Source organism: Apodemus sylvaticus, chromosome 1, assembly GCF_947179515.1.
Source record: "Apodemus sylvaticus chromosome 1, mApoSyl1.1, whole genome shotgun sequence".
Taxonomy (NCBI): domain Eukaryota; kingdom Metazoa; phylum Chordata; class Mammalia; order Rodentia; family Muridae; genus Apodemus; species Apodemus sylvaticus.
This window is the reverse complement of record NC_067472.1, coordinates 78388495-78409139: the sequence shown is the minus strand read 5'-3', so window position 1 is coordinate 78409139 and position 20645 is coordinate 78388495. Positions and strand designations below refer to the sequence as shown.

The window sequence follows — 20645 nt, the reverse complement described above, 5'->3', positions numbered from 1 at the left end:
CCAGAAGTCCAAAGTTAAAAGACAACCAAAGGAAACTTGTATTTGAGCATGGGAGCTGATAGTGTAGATTCAGCATGACAAACACTTTAAATTTATCTTAAAAGGCAATCAAAGGAAACTTAAAATTTGAATTTATGATTATACAGTTAGATCATGCAGTGGAATGTTTTATTAGAGTTAGGCTAATTTATAAGAACTATACCTATTAATGTTAGGACAATGGTATAGCAAGGAGAGGAAATATGAAGCATTTAGTCACTGGAAACTGAGTTTAGATAGGGAAGTAACCTTATCCTGGAACCTTTTTTTCTTCCTTATCTAGTGCTAGGGGGATAAAATGGTGGAGGAAAAGGGATGGAAAGGGGAAGAAAGAAGAACCTGCAAAGTATTCAAATCCAGCTATAAGTGATGGATCCAGGCTGATTGGGAAATTTTATTCCAAATGCTGTAGAGAAATTGGTACAGGCTGGGTGGTGGTGGTGCACGCCTGTAATCCCAGCACTCTGGGAAGCAGAGGCAGGCAGATTTCTGAGTTCGAGGCCAGCCTGGTCTACAGAGTGAGTTCCAGGACAGCTAGGGCTATACAAAGAAACCCTGTCTCGAAAAAAAAAAAATCCAAAAACAAACAAACAAACAACAACAACAACAAAAACCCAGAAATTGGTACAGGACAAAGAGATGGATATTTTTCTTTCCACATTCCAGCAAAAACTTGATTGGGTCTGCCACAACTGGATTATCCCTGGATTTGCTCCCAGAGAAGATCTTCTGCTTTTTCTTTTTCTTTTTCCTGTATTCTGTTTGGAAAAGGTTTGAGCTTAAGAGATGGCTCAGTGGTTAAGAACACTGGCTGCTCTTCCAAAGGTCCTGAGTTCAAATCCCAGCAACCACATTGTGGCTCACAACCATCTGTACAGCTACAGTGCTCTCATATACATAAGTAAATAAAAACAAAATAAGGAAAAAGTTTGAGGGAATGGATGTGCAACTGGAAAAACTGTGGGTGGAGCTGGAGGGTCTGAGAAACAAACAAAAAAAAGGGGGGGGGGAAACAAAAGGAGCCACTCTGCACTTTTATTTCTGGAAGGCTGACCTAGCTGGCTTTATAACTGGAAAAAATGAGGGTGGAAATGAAAGCCCTTGGGAGTCAGGAGCGCTGGAAAAGGAATCACAAAAAGGCTCAATTCCAGGCACTGAGCGAGGGAGCAGGAGCCTCTCCCAGGAAGAAAGAAACCTTGCTGGAGCGCAGGGCTCAGAGAAAAGCTGGAAAGGAGAGAGGGAAATCAAAGGAAACAAAGTACTTTAAAGAAAGTTTTTATCCCCAACCAACCGGGCCAACAGAGCAGGAGGAGTGGTGGCTCAGTGTTCCTAGATCACAGTCAGCTTTCCTGGTTTTTGTTTTTTGGATTTGTTTTTTTTTTTTTCTGAGACAGGGTTTCTCTGTGTAGCCCTGGCTGTCCTGGAACTCACTCTGTAGACCAGGCTGGCCTCTGCCTCCCAGCATGCTGGGATTACAGGCGTGTGCCACCACCGCCCGGCTAGAGTCAGCTTTTTTAGTAGTCACACAGCACATCTGCTAATGGTGTGGAACTGAAACAAGGTTATGCTGAGATAGGATGGTTCCTATAGAAATGACACATCTAAGACAGTTTAAAGAGGCCATTTTTTCATATGGGATGCACACGCCTTATGTAAATTCTAAATAACTGGGCTACTTAAGTATTCCCCAAGTCTGGAGGGGATTGGTGGCAGCTGTACTAGGGTTGGCCCACCGTCGCAATGGTTCACACGGTGGCGGGAGGAAGACATGAGTATTGAACAGCGAAACAAAGCACAGGGAAGGAACTTGGGAAAAGACCAGTTTCTAATAGAAGGGCAGGTCTCTGAGATACAAAACAGATTAATTTAATGATGCTGCTATAGAACAATGTCACTTAGCAGCATGAAGAACTCAGGATAAAGTCGAGCCTGGAAGAAGGAAAACCTTGTTTACAAAGATTATACAAGGCTCTAGAGAAGCCTTCACTGATTTGATTTTTTTTTTTTTTCAAAGATTGGTCTCAGCTGTGAACAAAGCCCTGCCCCAGACCCTGAATTGAGGCAGGCATTGATAGAGACCTTAGGATTTGAAAATTCAAATACCAAATGTTTAAAAAAAAAAAGGCACGGGCAGGAGCTATGGATGAGTGGATAAGAGGTATAACCAATATTGGTTCTAATGTGTAGCATGCTAATAGCAAAAGTCAAGGAACAGCTAAAGGTCTCTAGTCATTTGCAAAGACACCATGACCAAGCCACTAACGGTCTCAGATCTCAAAATGCTTGGTGCTTTAACTGTGGGGAGTATGTTCATTTGCAACAAAAGTGTGAACCAGGCATCTCTAAGGGCAATGGTTCTTCTAAATGTAAACCAGGAAGAAGGTCTAAGTCTTCAGATGTGCAGGCAACGAGTCAGGGTTTGACATTGGACCGATGAGTGTAGGTGAAAAAAGATATTCGTGGATTTCTGAGTTTGAGGCCAGCCTGGTCTACAGAGTGAGTTCCAGGACAGCCAGGGCTACACAGAGAAACCCTGTCTTGAAAAACCAAAACCAAAAAAAAAAAAAAAAAAGATATTCAAGGTAATTTCTTAGCATTAGGAAATAGTCTTGAGGCCTAGAGCCCCCACAGAAAAAAAAATGAGCTGCTTTTCCGTGGTCAGCCAAGGAGGAGCATGCAGTTCTAAGGCACGCTACCACAGGCAGTGCTTCTGTGGAGCTGGCCACGGATGACCATTTTACTCTACCTGCCAAAATCCAACATTATAAAATATCTTCATGGTTCTTTGCCCTCAGGGACAGCAGAGAGGATCTTGGGAAGGACTGGATTGGCTTCCCAGGGCCTCATGGTGCATCCAGGAAATATAGATGAAGATTTCAAATGAGAAATTGGGGACTGGAGAGATGGCTCAGTGGTTAAGAGCACTGATTGCTCTTCCAAGGGTTCTGAGTTCAGGTCCCAGCAACCACATGGTGGTTCACAACCATCTGTAATGGAGTCTGATGCCCTCTACTGGTATGTCTGAAGACAGCTACAGTGTACTTAGATAAAACAATAAATGAATAAATCTTTAAAAAAAAAGAGAGAGAGAGAGAGAATTTAACGCAGGTGGTAGGATTGCTCAGCCGCCGCTGTTTCCCTGCATCAAAGGCTACAGTGGAAAGAGCCGAGGTCTCCTGAAAGCCTTGGCCACTGACCCAAAAAGTGCTTACTACATTGAAAATGTCTCTGCTTATAATTTCCCATTGCACACACCACAATTAATGACTTCAAACAGAATTAAGGAAATGTGACAATTTTTGCATTTTGGTTTCTTTAAAAGACACAGAATCGTAAGAATGTTTCCATTTTAACCCCAGATATGGAATCTGGGCCTGATTCAGATTGTCCACAGCTGCTGACTACGACTTGCCTCTTGCTCTGACAGGGGAGTGATTTTGCCAACTGTAGATAGTTTCTGTAATGGTGTGACAATTGGCATTTTAGGGACTTTGCAGAGGGCATATAAATGCTAGGGACCTGAGAGGATGTGTCACTACTTGGTTATGGTTTAAGTGGTTGTGTACAAAGAAGAGAGAACAACATGAAATTAGATGTCCTGACAGAGATCAAACTTACCCCATGGAACTCAATGTCTCTAATTAGCAGGATATTCTAAGGATGACATTGCCCCATTTCTGATCCCTGACATCTTTTTCCTTTTCTTTCTATCCCTTTTTCTTTCTTATACAGTGTTAGGGAGTTGAAAGGGGAGAAGAAAAAAAACCATAAAATAGCTGGGGATTGAATTGGGTTCCTCAGTTTTACAAAGTACTTTATTGACAGCTGTCTTCCCAAGCTCCTCCTACACACACACACACACACACACACACACACACTTTAAACAGATAGCAGGAAGCTGTGACCCTGCAGCGTCACTGTAACCCTGGGCCGGTGGCTTAGCCTCCTCTGCTCTGTCTTTGAGCCCAACAGGATGGAAAGGCTGAGATTTCCTCCAGTTCAGACAGGCGTGGGGACTTCCCTGCCTGTGTCTAAGAGTGGCTGCAAAGGCCCAGCCCAGGGTGTTCCCAGACTGGACAAGCTGTCAGGGCCTTTCCCTCCTAATGCAGGAGCCGCTGAGTAGCAGGCTTCTCCCTGGTGGACAGAGATGGGTGAGAGGCAGAGTGAGCACAGCCTGCTCACCAGTTGGTGCAGGGTCAGAGATGTGCCCCAAGGGCCTCTTCCTGACTAGGAGTATTCTTCAAGCTGCTTCTTCTCCCAGGCACAGAGGAAAGGTAAACAAGGAGATAGGCAAAAAATAAAAGGCATAACATAAAACACAAATAAACAGAAATAGCTTATGGGGTTGATGCTTTTTCCTTCCTATGCCGTCCAACTTTACACTTGCCCTCTTTGATTCAGAAAAACCAAAATGCCACCATCTTCGAGAACTGGTTCTCTCCTTCCACCACTTAAATCAAGTCATGGGAACTATAGGCCTTACTTGTTCTGACCCTCCTCTGTGTGTGTGTGTGTGTGTGTGTGTGTGTGTGTGTGTAACTGAGAGCAGCCTTGAACTTCTGAACATCCTTGTGCCACCAGCTACCGAGTCCTGCAACTAAGCATGTGCCAACACATACAGTATATAGTAAATAGAGTACTGAGAATGGACTTCAGAACTGTTCTGTCTTGTTTGCTTGGCTAAATATTTCAGATTTATTTCCAGAGAACCTAGAAACTTGGGCCTTTGGTGCATATGATACTCTGGTTTTTAAACCTTAATTCCAGTTGTTATTTCATTTATTTTTAGATGCACTCTCAGGTGACCCAAACTGGTTTCCAATTCCTGATCTTCCTGTCTCTACCTCCCCAGTGCAGAGATCACAGGCAGGCACCACCATGACAGGCTCTTGACCAGTGACTCAATCCCTGAAAACGAGGCTGGCTCAATTCACACAGAGCCATCAACATCAGCCTCTGAATCGAAGAGGCAAGGACGTCAATAAGACTGTCTTCAACCTCCATCCTCTCAATACTCCTAAGCCAGGAAACCACCGCTGCTTCTCATGTGGAGTTCTAGCGGGCTTTCCCACCCCAGCCCAATAGACCTAGAGACAGCAGTAGGATCCCAGTGTGTGCAAATGCATCTAGTAAGCAGCTAGAAGACTATACCCTGTGCCCAGGACCAGCACTAGCTAGACCGTCTGTGACTTCCGGAGGCTGTCAGAGATGAAAGCATATGGGCTTCAAACAATGTACACATTTCCCCCTCTATGTTGGCACTTTTAAGACCATTGCCCGCACTCCTGGAATATCTCTGGGTAGTGCCGGAAGCCCACAGGTGGATCCGGGTCCTCTTGGCCAGGGTCCAGGGATAAAGATAACTGACTGGTTTTTCTGTCCCTGTTGACTTTGGCTCCTGGCCGATGGATCCACTGGTGCTTTGTCATAGCTGACTTCGTGGGAAAGCATCTACCACACTGAGGGCAGGGGTAGGGTCGCTCTCCACTGTGGGTCCGCCTGTGGGCTGCCATGTCAGAGCTCTGGCTAAAGCAGCGTCCACACTCAGGACATGAATAAGGCTTTTCGCCCGTGTGGGTGCGCATGTGGCACCGAAGATAAGCGGCACGGGCAAAGGCTCTGCCACAGTGTGTGCAGGGAAAGGGGGTCATGCCACTGTGCACGACCCGCTGGTGCTCATGGAGTCCAGAGCTCTGGCTGAAGCGGCGGCCACAGTCAGCACAACAGTAAGGCTTCTCCCCAGTGTGGACGCGGAGGTGGGTAATGAGGCCAGAGCGATGTGTGAAGGCCCTGCCACATTCAGGACAACAATGAGGCCGCTCCCCTCTGTGTATGGCCCGGTGCGTGCTCAGGGAAGAAGGCCGGCTGAAGGATTTGTTGCAGTCAGGGCAACGGAATGGTTTTTCGCCTGTGTGCGTGTACATGTGCGCCACCAGTGTGGACCGCTGGGCAAAACTCTTCCCACAGTCTGGACAGCGATGAGGCCGTTCCCCTCGGTGTCTGGCTCTGTGCGTTCTCAGGGAAGAAGCCCGGCCAAAGCATTTGTTGCAGTCTGGGCAACAAAACGGCTTTTCACCTGTGTGAGCGTACAGGTGCTCCACAAGTTTGGACTGTCGGGAAAAACTCTTCCCACACACATGGCACTCATGACGCTTGTCTGCCCTTAGGACCGTGGCCTGAACAGCACCAGAGGTGGGCTGCCCCTGTTGAGGATCCTTGGACAGCAGATCCAAGTTGCTAGGAGGGACAGCAAAGGAGGGGCATGGCTCCTTCAGCCCAGCTTCTGTACAAAACGTCTTCTGGATTGCCTCCGTCTCTTCTCCTGGTCTCTTTCTTTCCTCCTCATGTCTGCAATCTGCTGGGAGACCATGACAAAGCTCAGACTCTGACTCACACTGCCCCTTGATTCCCACAGCCCCACATGGGGACAGACAGGGCACAGGAGGGTGGAGGCCACAGCATCTGAGCTTGCCCGGTGCACGGATGTCCAGAGGCAGCACAGAGAAAGGTGTCTGTGTGTCCCCGTTCCCAAGTGCAGTGGGCTGAGCACTTGTCACAGGTGGACAGCCAGAACTGAAGAGGCCTTCAGAAGGCAGCCACAGTGATGGCGGCAGAGGAGCAGTGGGAACGCGGGGCGACCAGCCACACAGCCTAGTGAGCCTGTAGAGATGAGGTGAGAGCGCTGGACTGAACAATCACAGCCCCTTCCTAGATGAATCCAGGGGGCAGCCATCATGGCTTTGGCCAGGTAACAGGAAAACAGGGAAGAAACTGCCAGGCAGGGAGTGGAGTCACTAGAAGACACCGCACAGGCTGCCAACACAGAAGTTTCCCCAAGCCAGAGTACCCAGCCCTTCACCTGAGTCGACTTCTGTCTTGCACATGGCCACCTCGGGGTCCTGGGCACAGGGTCCCCACAGTTCGGTCTCTTCCTCCACCCAGCAGATGAGCGCTGGTTTGGCGCCTCCGACTCCTGGAGGGAAAGATAGCAAACCCCACTAGTCGGGGAGAACGACACACTTGGTCCCGACCGCCCGTGCCCAGGGCTCTCTGCTGCCCCGCAGGACCCACGGTGTCACGGGCGGGGCTACCCCAGGAGCCCCGGAAGGTTCTCACCGAGAGAGCCCAGGAGACCATAGGTCTCTCGCATCACCTCCCGGTATAGGGCTCTCTGCGCCGGCCGCAGACACCTCCACTCCTCCGGGGAGAAGTACACGGCCACGTCCGCGAAGCTCACAGTCCCGGGCTTACAGAACGCAGGCTGTGCGGAGGCCCTTTCCGGGGCAATCCGTGGCGCCATGGAGACTCCCCGCACCGTTCTCGGGTCAGTCCAATGCCCACTGGATCGCCTGCCTGGCCTTAGGTTGCCGCGGTACAAGGACTAAGAAGGGGCAGCTCCGTGAGCACCCTAATGTAGGCAAAAATTGAAAACTCATAGAAGCAGTACAGAAGGAGGACTTGATGAACTCCTAAGAATGATAGCAGTATTTGTGCATATATGTATGTGTGCATGCGTGTGTGTTTGTGTGTGTGTGTGTGTGGGGGGTCCTGAAGAACGGTGTAATCCCTGTGGTCCCGCCCAAGATTCCGTCACCGGATTTCCTGGGTCATTGTTTTTGCGCCCTCATCCAACATGGCCAAAGTGTCCTCACGTGCCAATCTAAGAACAAATCGGGAGTAGACACGCCCATGTGGGCGGAGACTCCATGCCTGTGAGCAAGTTGTGCGTCTTCACAGCACTCTCCTGTTGAGCTAGGTGGAAACAGTCTGAGTGTCACCTTTGGGTAGAATCTGAGAAAAATCATTTCAGAGATAGAAGCTTACAAATGAAAGCGATATTTTGTATGTAGATGACCAATCTGGGAGATGACCAGCATCCCGGAACAGAGACTGAAGAACGTTTTCATAGGATGAGAGAGAGCACAAAGCAAGGGGGACTTGGGTGCACTGTTGCATTAGTCAGTCATGTTTTCACAAACTGGGTTAGGCAAGGAAGTTAACTTTGGTGCCTGGGCCTCATCAAGGTCACCTTGTTTCACCGTCATTGATTTAGCTTTTTCAGTCAAGTCACTGCATCGAGGACTGGCCTTGAATTTAGAATGGTAAGGGAACAAAGAAATCCTGTGGAGGGAAGAATATTAATAAGTTAGAAAGTGAAGGCCCAGAGGTTGTTTCCACCAGCTTCATCTACACATCTCAAACTAGTTGAGGAATAAGTTCTTGACACAGGTTAGGGATCACAGAACTGTTCTTTGATCAACCAGGATACCCAGAACATTCATGACCTAACCTAAAACTCTACATCTTCCCATCTGGATTTTCCCCCTTTATTTCCAGGAGGGAATTAAAGTTCCTGGGAAGATTGTGGGAGTCGCATCAAATATCCAAGAGAAAAATGAGGCCCTAATCCAGGTCATATACAATCAACACAACACATTTTATGTCTGGTTCATTGCTATTTTAACATAAAATACCTACTTATGAAAAGAATATTATCTCTGTTCAGCATCATTCACAACAAATGTCAATCTGCTAGAATGCTTCAGGGCAAGGGGCTTCAGCCAGACTTCAGGGCAAGGGGCTTCAGTCAGACTTCAGGGCAAGGGGCTTCAGCCAGACTTCAGGGCAAGGGGCTCTTTTTCTTTCTCACACACCTATAATTTTCCCTGCCTTTCTACCTTGTCTCAGTGCAAATACATTGGGTCAAGATCAGGTTTCTGCTCACTAGGTCTATACTAAGCTTAAAGACAGAGCAGGGATGACTTCCCATGGCCTGCAATGACTTCAGATCTGTCAGCGGACTGTGTCCAGGTCTGAGTAACGCTGGAGGTCTTGGCTCCGGGAGGCTGCTAGCTGTGAGCACCAAGTATGCATGTGGTGCACAATTACGACAGAGCTTCGCTGGGAGTGGTGCTCTGGGCTGTCAGCTGCTGCCTGCAGCATGTGAAACACGTTGTTCCACGCCCTCCTGCCTTTTAACGTCTCAGTTGGATGATCAGACGCTATTCTCATGGGCCTGACATCAGCATCCTTGGCAGCTATGCATCTACCTGACAGAGTGTCAATAACCAGAACACACAAAGAACTCAAAAAACAAGGTAAAAAAAAGCCACATATGACCCATTCAAAATATAGGCATGGCATCTGAACACAGAATTCCCAAGAGAAGAAATAGGAACGACTTAGAAATATCTCCAGAAAATGTTCATCATCCCTAGCAATTACGGAAATAAAAGTCAAAAGAATTTCTTTTGAGATTTCATCTGACCCCAGTCAGAATGGAGGGGGGGGGGGGGAGAGAACAACTTAACTAACAAGGAATGCTGGAGAGGACACAGGAACAGAGATGAACATTCACTGTTGATGGGATGGGAAACTGGTCCAACCAACCTGGAACGCAGCCAAAAGGCCTAAAATTAAATCTCCCACAGGAAGCAGCTCTAACATCCCTTGGCGTGTGCACAGAGGACAGAACACGCTGTCCCACAGATCCTTGCTCAGTCTAGGGTCGTTCGTTCTTTCCTTTTCTTTCTTTGTTTCTTTCCCTTTGTGTGTGTGTGTGTGTGTGTGTGTGTGTGTGATGTTGTGTTTGTTTTGTTTTTTCCCCCAGACATAGTGCCTTTGTGTAGCCTAGATGTCCAGGCTGGGCTCAAACTCACAGAGCTCCTCCTGCCTCTGCCTCCCTAATGCTGGGATTAAAAGGGTGCACTACCATGCCTTGCTCTTGCTTAGCCATGTTCATCGAAGGTGGAAACAATCCAAATGTCCTTCGATTTAAAAATAAATTAATAGAAATGAGATACATATGCGCTATGGAATGCCATTCTGCTGTATAAAGAAAAATGAAACTTGCAGGTTGCAGTGGCTAGTCTCGCTGTCTGCTGGACTGTATAAGGAATGAACTACAATCTGGAGTCCAAGCCTTGGGGCTGGAAGACATGCATGCCTTTAGTCCAGGTCTCAAGGCACACCTTGAATCTGGGCCACACCTTCTGCTGCAGGCCTACGTAAGGACAGTGGAAGAAGGAAGGGTTCTTTCTTCTTCACCTGCTTGCACTTACTTGCCAGCACATCTGTTGGAGCCTACTTCTTCAGGATCCCAGCTTATACAGAGGACCAGCTCAAACACCCAGCTTTGTGTTTAGCTGCTACTAGATTCTTGGACTTCCCTTTCACAGCTCGACCAAGTCAGCTCAGTCAGTCAATGGGTTCTCCAGTGCAGGAGTGAGGATTAAAAAGGAAAAAGACAATTAGACAACACTGTAGCATGACCCCAGCCAGTTCTGAGGCTGAGGCAGGTTTACTTTTTCCCAATCCGCTTTTATACCATTTTAATTACATGCAAGCAATAAGGGCGAACAGTACAATAAACACAAATAGTCAAGGAACAAGCAAGGCAATAAGCAAAGTCCCGAGATTGCTGTTTCTAGGGGCTCGTCAGGATGACCAAGATATCTGAGCCTACTTCTTTGTCCTTGGCCAAAATCAGACTCTTGCCTGAAGCCTACTTCTTTTGTTCCACCCTAAACTAGATTCCTTCCTGACGCCCATTTTCTTGTCCTTGGCCAGTGCCAGATTCCTGCCAAGCACCCCTCCCCCGCCAAGGCTCCCCACAACAGCTGTCACAGTTAGATGCAGCCTGCAAATCATTTGTGACTCTAGCGAACCCTGACTAATGCAGAAGTAATGGAACCCTGGAGTGGTTCCAGAGAAACAGCAGTATAAGGATGAGTCATTTAGGTACCTGGAATTGGCTTTATAATTTGCCAGTACTTTCTAATTGACCAGCATCTTCAGCTACTAAAACCTCTCTAGTCACACTTTCTCTCTAATGGGAGCTAAAAGAATATTGAAGTCCCATGGTGGAAAGTATATTTCGAACTTAAAAGAAGTAAATGCCTTTGATTATCTTGATCCATCCATTGTGAATGGCAATGGATTAGGTGAGGCCACTTTCTACAGTTTGGGGGAAAATAAGGAAAATAATTTTACTGGTTGATTGCTGTCTTAGGGTTTTACTGCTATCAACAGACACCATGACCACCTATTCTAAGGAGATTTAATTGGAGCTGAATTACAGGTTAAAAGGTTCAGTCCATCAGGGTGGGAGCATGGCAGCATCCAGGAAGACATGGGGCTGGAGGAGCTGAGAGTTCCACCTCTCATTCCAAAGGCAGTTAGAGGAAGACTGGCTTCCAGGAAGCTAGAATAGTGCCACTCCCTGGGCCAAGCAATTTCAAACCATTACATCTCCTTATAAATTGATAAAGTTCTGGGGTTCATGGATTGCCGTACAAACCATAAAAACGTTCCTCTCAGCTAAGCAAGATTAATTTATTGAACACATAACCTATTATTGAATGTTCAGGACCATAAAAAGGACTCGCAAGCCTAACTGTGGCACTAGTCTGCTCTCAGGGCAGGCTTTCCATAGGAAAAACCAGGTTCAAAAGTTAAAAGGGCAAGGAGAGAAGCGGGTGGCTCACTAGGCAAAGTATTTTCAGCAAACCTTCAAGCTGATTGGTCCTGAGTAAGGTAGACGGGTGATGAACAGGGGAGTTTCAGAACCTTGAGATAACACAGCATACATGAGTATTACAATCATAACTCTTTGGCTTGTTAGTAGCATTCTTCAATGTCTGCCACAAAAACCACAGTGAGCTCACATGTAGGTGCAGGAAAGGCTGCCCAGTGGTCAGCTCTGACTCAAGATAATTTAGAGAGTAACAGTTCATATTGATCTTTGATTTGGCGGGTCCTTCGTAAAGCTTTGTGGAATTTCTTAAGGTTAGCAAACTTCAGGGCTGGAGAGATGGCTCAGCGGTTATGAGCTCTGACTGCTCTTCCGAGGGTCCCAGAGAGGAGGTAGAAAGTGTAGTCTGTGAGGGAGTGGACTGCACTACTAAAGAGCTTAATGAGTTTGCTAATTCATTCCAGCAGAAGTCTGAGAAATATGTGTGGGGATGGATTTTAAGGGTGTGGGATAAGCCGGGCGTTGGTGGCACACGCCTGTAATACCAGCACTCTGGGAGGCAGAAGTGGGCAGATTTCTGAATTTGAGGCCAGCCTGGTCTACAGAGTGAGCTCCAGGACAGTCAGGGCTACACAGAGAAACCCTGTCTTGAAAAAAAACAAATCAAAAAAAAAAAAAAAGGGTGGGGGTAGGGGGGTGGGATAATGGTAGAAGGAACATAAAACTAGATCAGGCTGAGTTTACTGATATGGGCTCTCTGAGTGAAGATTCTAAGTTTAATATGGAAGCTTGCACAGTTTAAAAAGTTATCAGAAGTTTGCTTGGTTGACTGAAGTCATCATTAAAAGATGACCTACTGAAAAGGAGTTGGCAATGCCTGATATCCCTTGGCTTAGTGTTGATGAAGGAATTTTAAGGCTCAGGGAATTGCAATGCTAGAGTGGGTATGAAAGGATAGAAAATAATACAGCCTAACTCTAGTGACCCCAAGTTTAGTTTAAAACTAACTAGAAGTCAGAAGTTTAAAATGCTATCTCGCGTTGCTAGAAACTAGGTAAAAGGTCACATTCCAGAGCCCGCCCTTTGTTTAGAGCTAGCAGAAAGGCCTTGAATAGGAGATCCTGGCCCCATAAGGTAACTGGAAAGGGGCTAAGCTTATCTTGCTTCTGTAAACTTACGCCATTACCCCTATGCAGGAGTTCACACAGCTATAGACATTCAAGAAAATAGGAAACTAATTGGGCCACTGAGTGCGGGCTCCGACAATTTAAACTGATTTGTCTAAAAACTATGGAGTGGTACAAATCGATTGACTCAAATTTCGTGGGCTCTCCATGCTAAGAAATGATTGGTTTGTGATTCACGGGCTTTGTTGTAAACTTATAAAAGCTGTCACAATTCGGCACTTGTGGTCCACAGTCCTCTAGCCCTGTACGACTGTGGAGCCCAGAATTCTGGAATAAAGAAATCCTCATGTTATTGCATCGAGACCTTTTCTCGCGAGTGATTTGGGTATCGCCTTCTGAGGCGTGGGGTGCTGGGGCACCCTCGGTTTTTGGGGATCTTACAGGTACAACTGTATAAACCTAATCCTCCACAATGGGAAGGCCCAGAAGATATGCCCTTCTCTGATCCTATAAGACACAAACTGGTGAGAGAGGCACCAGCACATTTGAAGAGTTTTGTTCTTGTCCTTTTCTTTGCTCCAGACCTTAGGGTTGGAGATGCAGCTGCTCAGTAGATGAATTAAATGCAATGGTTTTAAGTGGGCCCCCAGGTGGCAGCATAGATTAATTGCCAGAGACAAGGTGATTGTAGTTATCATAATTGACAGTGTAGATAAAACAGCATTCATAAAGACCTAACCCACAATGAATGGTTAGCACCCGGAGAGGTGAATTTTATAATGGCATGGTTCCCATGGACCTTTGATACTGGCTAATCAATCATGGTATTTCCAGGCATGAAATAGATAAGAAGCCTATTGCATTTCTGTTTATCAGTATAAGCAGAAAGTTTCTCAAATAAAAGAAAGACTACATTGGATTATAGCAAAAGGTAATCTCAGCCAGTGAATCAATTTTCAGATCAAGAACCCCTTGAATGAAGAAGTAGACAGGTTCCCTTGAAGAACAACCTTGATAAGACAGCTGAAAGTTTTGGAGTTAGCTTTTCTCCAATCCTTCCCTAGAGGGACCTTTGACAAGGGTAACTGTACTCTGAGGAAAGGAAACAATCAGACTTTCCAGGGTCTGTTGGATACTGGTTCTGCATTGCCGCTGATCCCAAGGGATCCCAAGAAACATTGTGGCCCTCCAGTTAAAGTAGGAGTTTATGGGTGATCGATGAGGTTTTGGCTGATATTCAACTCACAGTAGGTCCAGTAGGTCCTCAAACTCATCCTGTGGTTATTCCCCCAGTTCCAAAATATATAATCAGGATAGATTTAAAAGTTGGCAGAATTCTCACATTAGTTTCCTGACCTGTGGAAAAGTGCATCACAGTTGGAAAGGCCAAATGGAAGCCTTCAGAATTGCCTCTGCCAAAGAAAATAGTGAATCAAAACCAGTGTCACATCCCTGGAGAAATTGCAGAAATTAGTGCCACCATTAAGGACTTGAAAGAGGTGGCAGTTCCCACCAAATCTCCCTTTAACTCCCCTATCTGGCCAGAACAGAAGACAGATGGATCATGGAGAATGACAGTTGACTTTCAAAAACTAAATTAGTAGTATTCCCAATTGCAGCTGATGTGCCAGATGTAGGTTCCTTACTTGAACTAATTAACACATCTCCTGGTACCTGGTATGCAGTTATTGATCTAGCAAATGCCTTCTTCTCAGTACCTGTCCATAAAGACCACCAGAAGCAATATGCTTTCAGTTTGCAAGGCCAGCAGTATACCTTTACAGATTTGCCTCAAGGATATATTAATCTCATGCCCTGTGTCATAACTCAGTTATAATCTTGATCTTTATCATCTGTCTCTTCCACAAAATATCACACTGGTGCGCTAGATTGACATTATGCTGATTGGACCAAATAGGAAGGAGGTAGCAACTATTTTGTACTCATTGGTCACACATATGTGTATCAGAGGATGGGAAATAAATCTAACCAAAATTCAAGGACCATCTACTGTAAGACCCCCCAAAAATCGAGGGTGCCCCAGCACCCCACACCCCAGAAGGTGACACCCAAATCACTCGCAAGAAATGGTCTCGATGCAATAACATGAGGATTTCTTTATTCCAGAATTCTGGGTCCCACAGCCGTACACTGCGCAGGGTTAGAGGACTGTGGACCCTGTGCAACTGAAGTCAGGGGTATTTAAAGGGGAAAAATCACAAGACAAGGGTTGGAGGACACAATTCACAAGGCAAGGGGTGGAGGACAAAACAAGCAAGGAATGGGGAAGTACAGAATGAGGAAGTAAGGAAGGTTAGAGATTATCTGGAGCATTAGGGCTTTGTATAGTTAAACCTTGGAACTAGAACAGGGTGGGCTATCTTTCTCAAGCTGAAAGCAGAAAAACAAGTTAATCTGTGATGGGCTAGTTGCTTAGAGGTCTAAAAACATTGAGTTGGGGGTCTCTCACTACCTCAGTAAAATTCTTAGTTCAGTAGTGTGGGGGCATGCAGAGATATCCCTTTTAAGATGAAGGACAAGTTATTGCACCTGGCTCCTCCCACCACCAAGATAGAATCACAATGTTTACTGGATCTATTTGGATTCTGGAGACACCACATTCCTCACTGGGGTGTGTTACTCAGGCCTGTTTACCTAGTGACTCAGAAAGCTGCTAGCTTTGTTTGGGGCCTGGAACCAGAGAAGGCTCTACAACAGGTCCAGGCTGCTCTACAAATTGGACCATCATCATGTGAACCAACATATCTGATGATACTTGAGATGTCAGTGCCAGATAGAAATGCTGTTGGGCACCTCTAGGTTAATCACAGAAGAGACCTTTTGGGTTTGGGCGCATGGCTGGCAACACAGGAACTTCCCCAAGCCACAATCTATTAACAAATCGAAGTGGTATATATACCATCAGGCCTGAGCAGGTCCTGAAGGCACAACCAATTTACATGAAGTTGCCAAATATCTGTTTTCTACTCCTGTTACAGTGCCATCTGCTGCCAAGCATGCACCTATAGCCTCATGAGGTGCTCCCAATGATCAGATGACTGAGTAAGAGACAGAGCCTGGTTTACTGATGATTCTACATGCTATGCAGGCACCACCCAGAAGTGGACTGCATTGTAGCTCCTTCCTGGGACAACCCTGGAAGGAAATCTTCACAGTGGGCAGAACTTAGAGCAGTACACATAGTATTACAGTTTGGAAGAAGAAATGGCCATATATACAATTGTTCACTGACACATGCATGGGCTTTAGCCAATGGATTGGATGGATGGTCAGAGACCTGGAAAGATCATGACTGGAAAATTGGTGAGAAAGACATCTGGGGAAGAAGTATTTGGGTAGATCTCTCCAAATGGGCAAAGGATGTAAAGATATCTGTGTTCATGTAAATTTTCATCTGAAGGTGACTTCAACAGAGAAGTTCAGTAATAAAGTAGATAGGATGCCCTGTCCTGTGGGCACTCAGCCTCTTTCCCCAGCTCTCCCTTTCATTGCTCAATGAACAAAGCGACCATGGTGGCAAAGATGAGAGTTATGCATAGGCTCAGCAACATGGACTGCTGCTGAATTCCAAATCTGCTAACAGAAGAAACCAACACTGAGTCCCAGGTATGATACCATTCCCCAAGGTTACCAGCCAGCCACCCAGTGGCAGGTCGACTATACTGGACCACTTCCTCCATGAAAAATAATGATTTGTGCCTACTGGAGTAGATACTTATTTTGGTTACGGATTTGGCTTTTCTGCCTGTGATGCTTCTGCTGAAACTGCCATCTGTTGAAGTAGAAATTTCTGGTTTCCTTGGAAACTCAGTTGTGTCATATGATGTTTTTCTGGAAACTGTTTTTTTTTTAATTTTAAAGATTTATTTATTTTATGTATATGAGCACACTGTAACTGTCTTCAGACACACCATAAGAGGGCATCAGATCCCATTACAATTTGTGAGCCACCATGTGGTTGCTGGGATTTGAACTCAAGACCTCTGGAAGAGCAGTCAGTGCTCTTAACCACTGAGCCATCTCTCCAGTCCCTCTGGAAACTGTCTTATGAGAGGATGTTTTTGCTGAAGCAGACATGTGGGAGGATGTTTTGTTGAGAACGGACAGATACCTGGTGTTTTTATGAAAATAGCTTGGAAAAAGGGCAAGTGATATGTTGCTAGAGTAGACACTTGTGAGAACACATGATGCTTGGAAAGGGTATAAATATATCAACAGACAGTGAATGATGCTATGTGGCATTGGTTCACCTTGCCAGTCTTTGCCAGCAATTGTTTGTTGTGACTTCATAGAGAGCAACTCACCAAAGAACTTCTGGTGGTGTTCCAAAGGCTTCTTGCCACTTCTGCAGACTTGGGCCATTTGGTATAGCCTCATGGTTTCTTCTGGATCGGACTGATTCATGAATCATGTTTGTGAGTAGACAGAGCTGCCACTGATTTGTGTGAACTGAACCGCTGATGTGCTGATAATGCGGATTGGATTCAGTCCAAAGAATTATTTCTAAAAAGGTCCACTTCCTCTGTATCCTTTCTTTTCCACTACCTCTGGTGGGTGATGGGCTAGAAGGGAAGTTAAAGCAGATAATAACCAGCATTTAAAGTAGGTTTTGAAAAAATTAAAGTTACAGCTCTTCCTCACATACTTGCACTTACTTGCCCAGCACATCTGTTAGAACCTACTTCTTCAGGATTCCAGCTTATACAGCAGACCAGCTGCCATTCACAACCGGCACAGGTAGACTACAGCCTGCAAATCATTCCAATAAATTCTCTCTCTCTCTCTCTCTCTCTATATATATATATATATATATATATATATATATATTCATTCCATAAGTTCTGTGACTCTAGAGAACCCTGACTAATATACATGTAAATGAATGGAACTAGAAAAGATCAACTATATTGAGTAAGGAAATCAACTAAGATCCAGAAAGACAAATGTCATGTCTCTCCCATCTCAGGTTCCTACCTAAAAATCATCACATGTGAGTATATAACCTGGAGTAACTTCATAAACCAGGAAAGTGAAGAGAGACCATGGCTGGGGCTGGGGAGCAATAGATGGGATAGCGGAGTGCAGTGGGGAAGGGCAAACGTGGGTGGGATGGGGCTCTAATTAGAGAGGAAAGGGGGGTACACACAGAGGAAGGAGGAGTCTAAAAATGGCATACGTATTCATCTATCAAGTATTAACTTAAAGATACCTAGAATACATGGAAGTCTGGGTCTATATTTGCACATAAATGATTTGAATGAAACTTTCACTTGTTATCTAACCATCTAATAAAACCATCACCAGGCATGAGCAGTACTCCTTTGAGTTGAACAGGGGTGACAAGAGACTTCCAAAACATTATAGGCTAATGCATCTGCCTTTGCTCGTCCCCTAGAGATGGAAGATAAGTCCCTATTTCTGAAGACACCAAGCACTTCAAAGGATCTAGAGGACCCAAGCTAGATCTGACCTGAACCCTTCTTCCCCGAGGACTAGCTTTCATGGTACCGTGAAAGTACCATGCAAGCTTCCAAAGGAGGGAAGCAACTAGTAGTCCTTCCTACCCAGCTATGACTTCTGTGAACCACCAATGAGTAGCAGGGCCCGATAACCCCAAAGGTACAGTAGCAGCTCACATGCTTTAGCAGTAACCAACACTTCTCCAATTGCATGTGGGTCTATCCAATAAGGGCAATCATGCCTGACTCTGGCCACCTACGCAACCATCCTGCAGATGTGGATAATGGGAGGAGAGTGTCAGTTTACCAGACCAGCACAGTTCCTAGCTGTATTCTAAGTTCTTGTGTTTAATACCCACAGATAAGTGTGGTTCTCACCCCTCATGTAGGAAACTACTTTTGGCAGCAGATAGACACCATTACAGAAAACCACAACCAATCAAAATGCAGAGTTGTGGAGCTCAGTCCCAACTGATACATCTACCACATAGCTCCTGTACCTAAGGCTTAAGGAACACTGAGGAAGGCAGGCAGGGCAGGAAGAGTGTTAGAATTAGCACCAGAGTAACAGGAAGTTTACTGTGACAGTCTGTCTCCTAGAAATGTCAGAGAAGCTAAACTCATGAAGTCTCACCAATATGGGAGTCTAAACATGACAGTTCATAAGGATGACATTTAACATCTAACATAGAAAGAGGAATGCTAGCTGGGCAGTAGTGGCACACACCTTTAATCCCAGACTTGTGAGGCAGAGGCAGGCAGATTTCTGAGTTCCAGGCCAGCCTGGTCTACTAAGTGAGTTCCAGGACAGGCAGGAGAAACCCTGTCTCAGAAAAAAAAAAAGGAATGCCCATGAGGGCCCAGGCCTAGATAAGGAACTATAGGCAGCTAAGGAGTGCTGGAGGAGACATAGTCTTTTCCACAGAAGAGCACACTAAGTTAGTTAGCTAAGACCAATGAATCCTAAAACATATATACAAGTAACATTATACAGACTGAACAGGAGTATTTAGGAATATCTAAAATATATATTCTTTATATATGTACATATTTCTAATAAATGTGGATAGATAGATAGACAGACAGACAGAGACACACCTAGCAACAGTTGGAGAAAACATGGCAGTCTTGTGGTGGTGACACATAACTTTAGTCCCAACATTCAGGAGGCAGAGGCAGGCACACTGATATCACATAGGTCAAGCTCTAGCTCGAGGTCTCTGATATCTAAATGCCCACTGCTTCAATTGTGGGAAATATAATCATTCACAAAGAGACTATGACCAAGCCACTAATGGTCTCAGATCTCAAAATGTTCAGTGCTTTAAAGTGGGGAATATGTTCATTTGCAACAAAAGTGTAAACAAGGCATCTCTAAAAGCAATAGTTTTTCTAAATATAAGCCAGAAAGAAGGTCTAGGCTTCTAGGGCAGTGCAGGCGATGTAGCCAGGGTTACCATTGGACCAGTGAGAGTAGGCTCAGAGAGATATTCAAGGTAATTTCTTAGCATTGGGAAACAGCATAGAGGGCCTGGCTTAAGGTCCCTCAGCAAAATGAGCGGTTTTCCCCTTGTCGGCCAAGGAGGAACATGCAGACCAAACCCCCCCCAACTAAGTAGTGCGGTGCTGATGCATGATACGGCTGGCAGTGTCTCCCTAGAGGTGGACATAGGTAAACATCTTAATCTGTCCCCTAAAATTCACTGCTATAAAATAACTAGGGGAGTTTATGGTCCTTTGACCTCAGGGACAGTGGGAATGATCTTGGGAAGAAGTTGATTGATTTCCCACGGATTCACTGTGTATCCAGGAATTCTAGATAAAGCTTTCAAATGAGAGATTAAAATTATGGCCTATGTAAAAAGAGGTGTGCAATTTAATGCAGGTGGTAGGATTGCTCAGCCGCTGCTGTCTTTCTACATCAACTGCAAAGCTGCTACAGTGGAAAGAGCAGGAGAAGTGAAAGGCTTTCAGGGGAGGGCTCCTGAAAGCCGCGACCCGGAAAGCACTTACTTCATTGAAAATGTCTCTGCTTATTATTTCCTGCTACAGACACCACAATTAATGGCTTCAAACAGAGTGGGAGAACTATAGTGACAATTCTGGCATTTTTGTTTCTTTGAAAGACACAGAAATGTTCTCATTTAATCCCACATGTGGGAGATGAGATGCTTCAGCGTGTCTGCTGCAGCTGACTATGATTCGCCTCCTTCTCTAGCAGGGCGTGATTTTACCAGTCGTAGAGAGTTTCTTCAATTGTGTGATGTTTGGAGTTCTGGGAACTTTTCAGAGGGTACATAAGTGCTAGGGCCCTGAAAGGGTAGGTTGTTGGTTGGTTATTTATTGGTTGTCAGTCGAGATTTGTTAAGTACTCATGCACAAAGGAGAAAGAACAAGAAGAAATTTAGATATCCTGATGGTGAAGATCAAACTTGACCCAAGGAAGTTGACATCCCTAATCCCTGATCAGCAGGAAACAGTCTACCCATACTGCCACTCCTTTCTGACCCATAAGGGATCTCTTTC

The 20645-nt window shown here is 45.5% G+C and overlaps 2 protein-coding genes across 3 annotated transcripts in view; both read right to left on the bottom strand.

Moving 5' to 3' along the window:
* Positions 1-20645, bottom strand: part of Septin1 (septin 1) — a 502205-nt gene that overhangs the window by 159989 nt on the left and 321571 nt on the right. The gene's annotated exons all lie outside the window — the stretch shown is intronic.
* LOC127695924 (zinc finger protein 764-like) lies at positions 4554-7572 on the bottom strand. The gene is made up of 3 exons (XM_052198215.1): positions 7156-7572; positions 6899-7012; positions 4554-6394 (listed from the first exon to the last, which is right to left on the bottom strand). The coding sequence occupies exons 1-3, from the start codon at positions 7337-7339 to the stop codon at positions 5304-5306; spliced, it is 1389 nt and encodes a 462-aa protein (XP_052054175.1). The 5' UTR covers positions 7340-7572; the 3' UTR covers positions 4554-5303.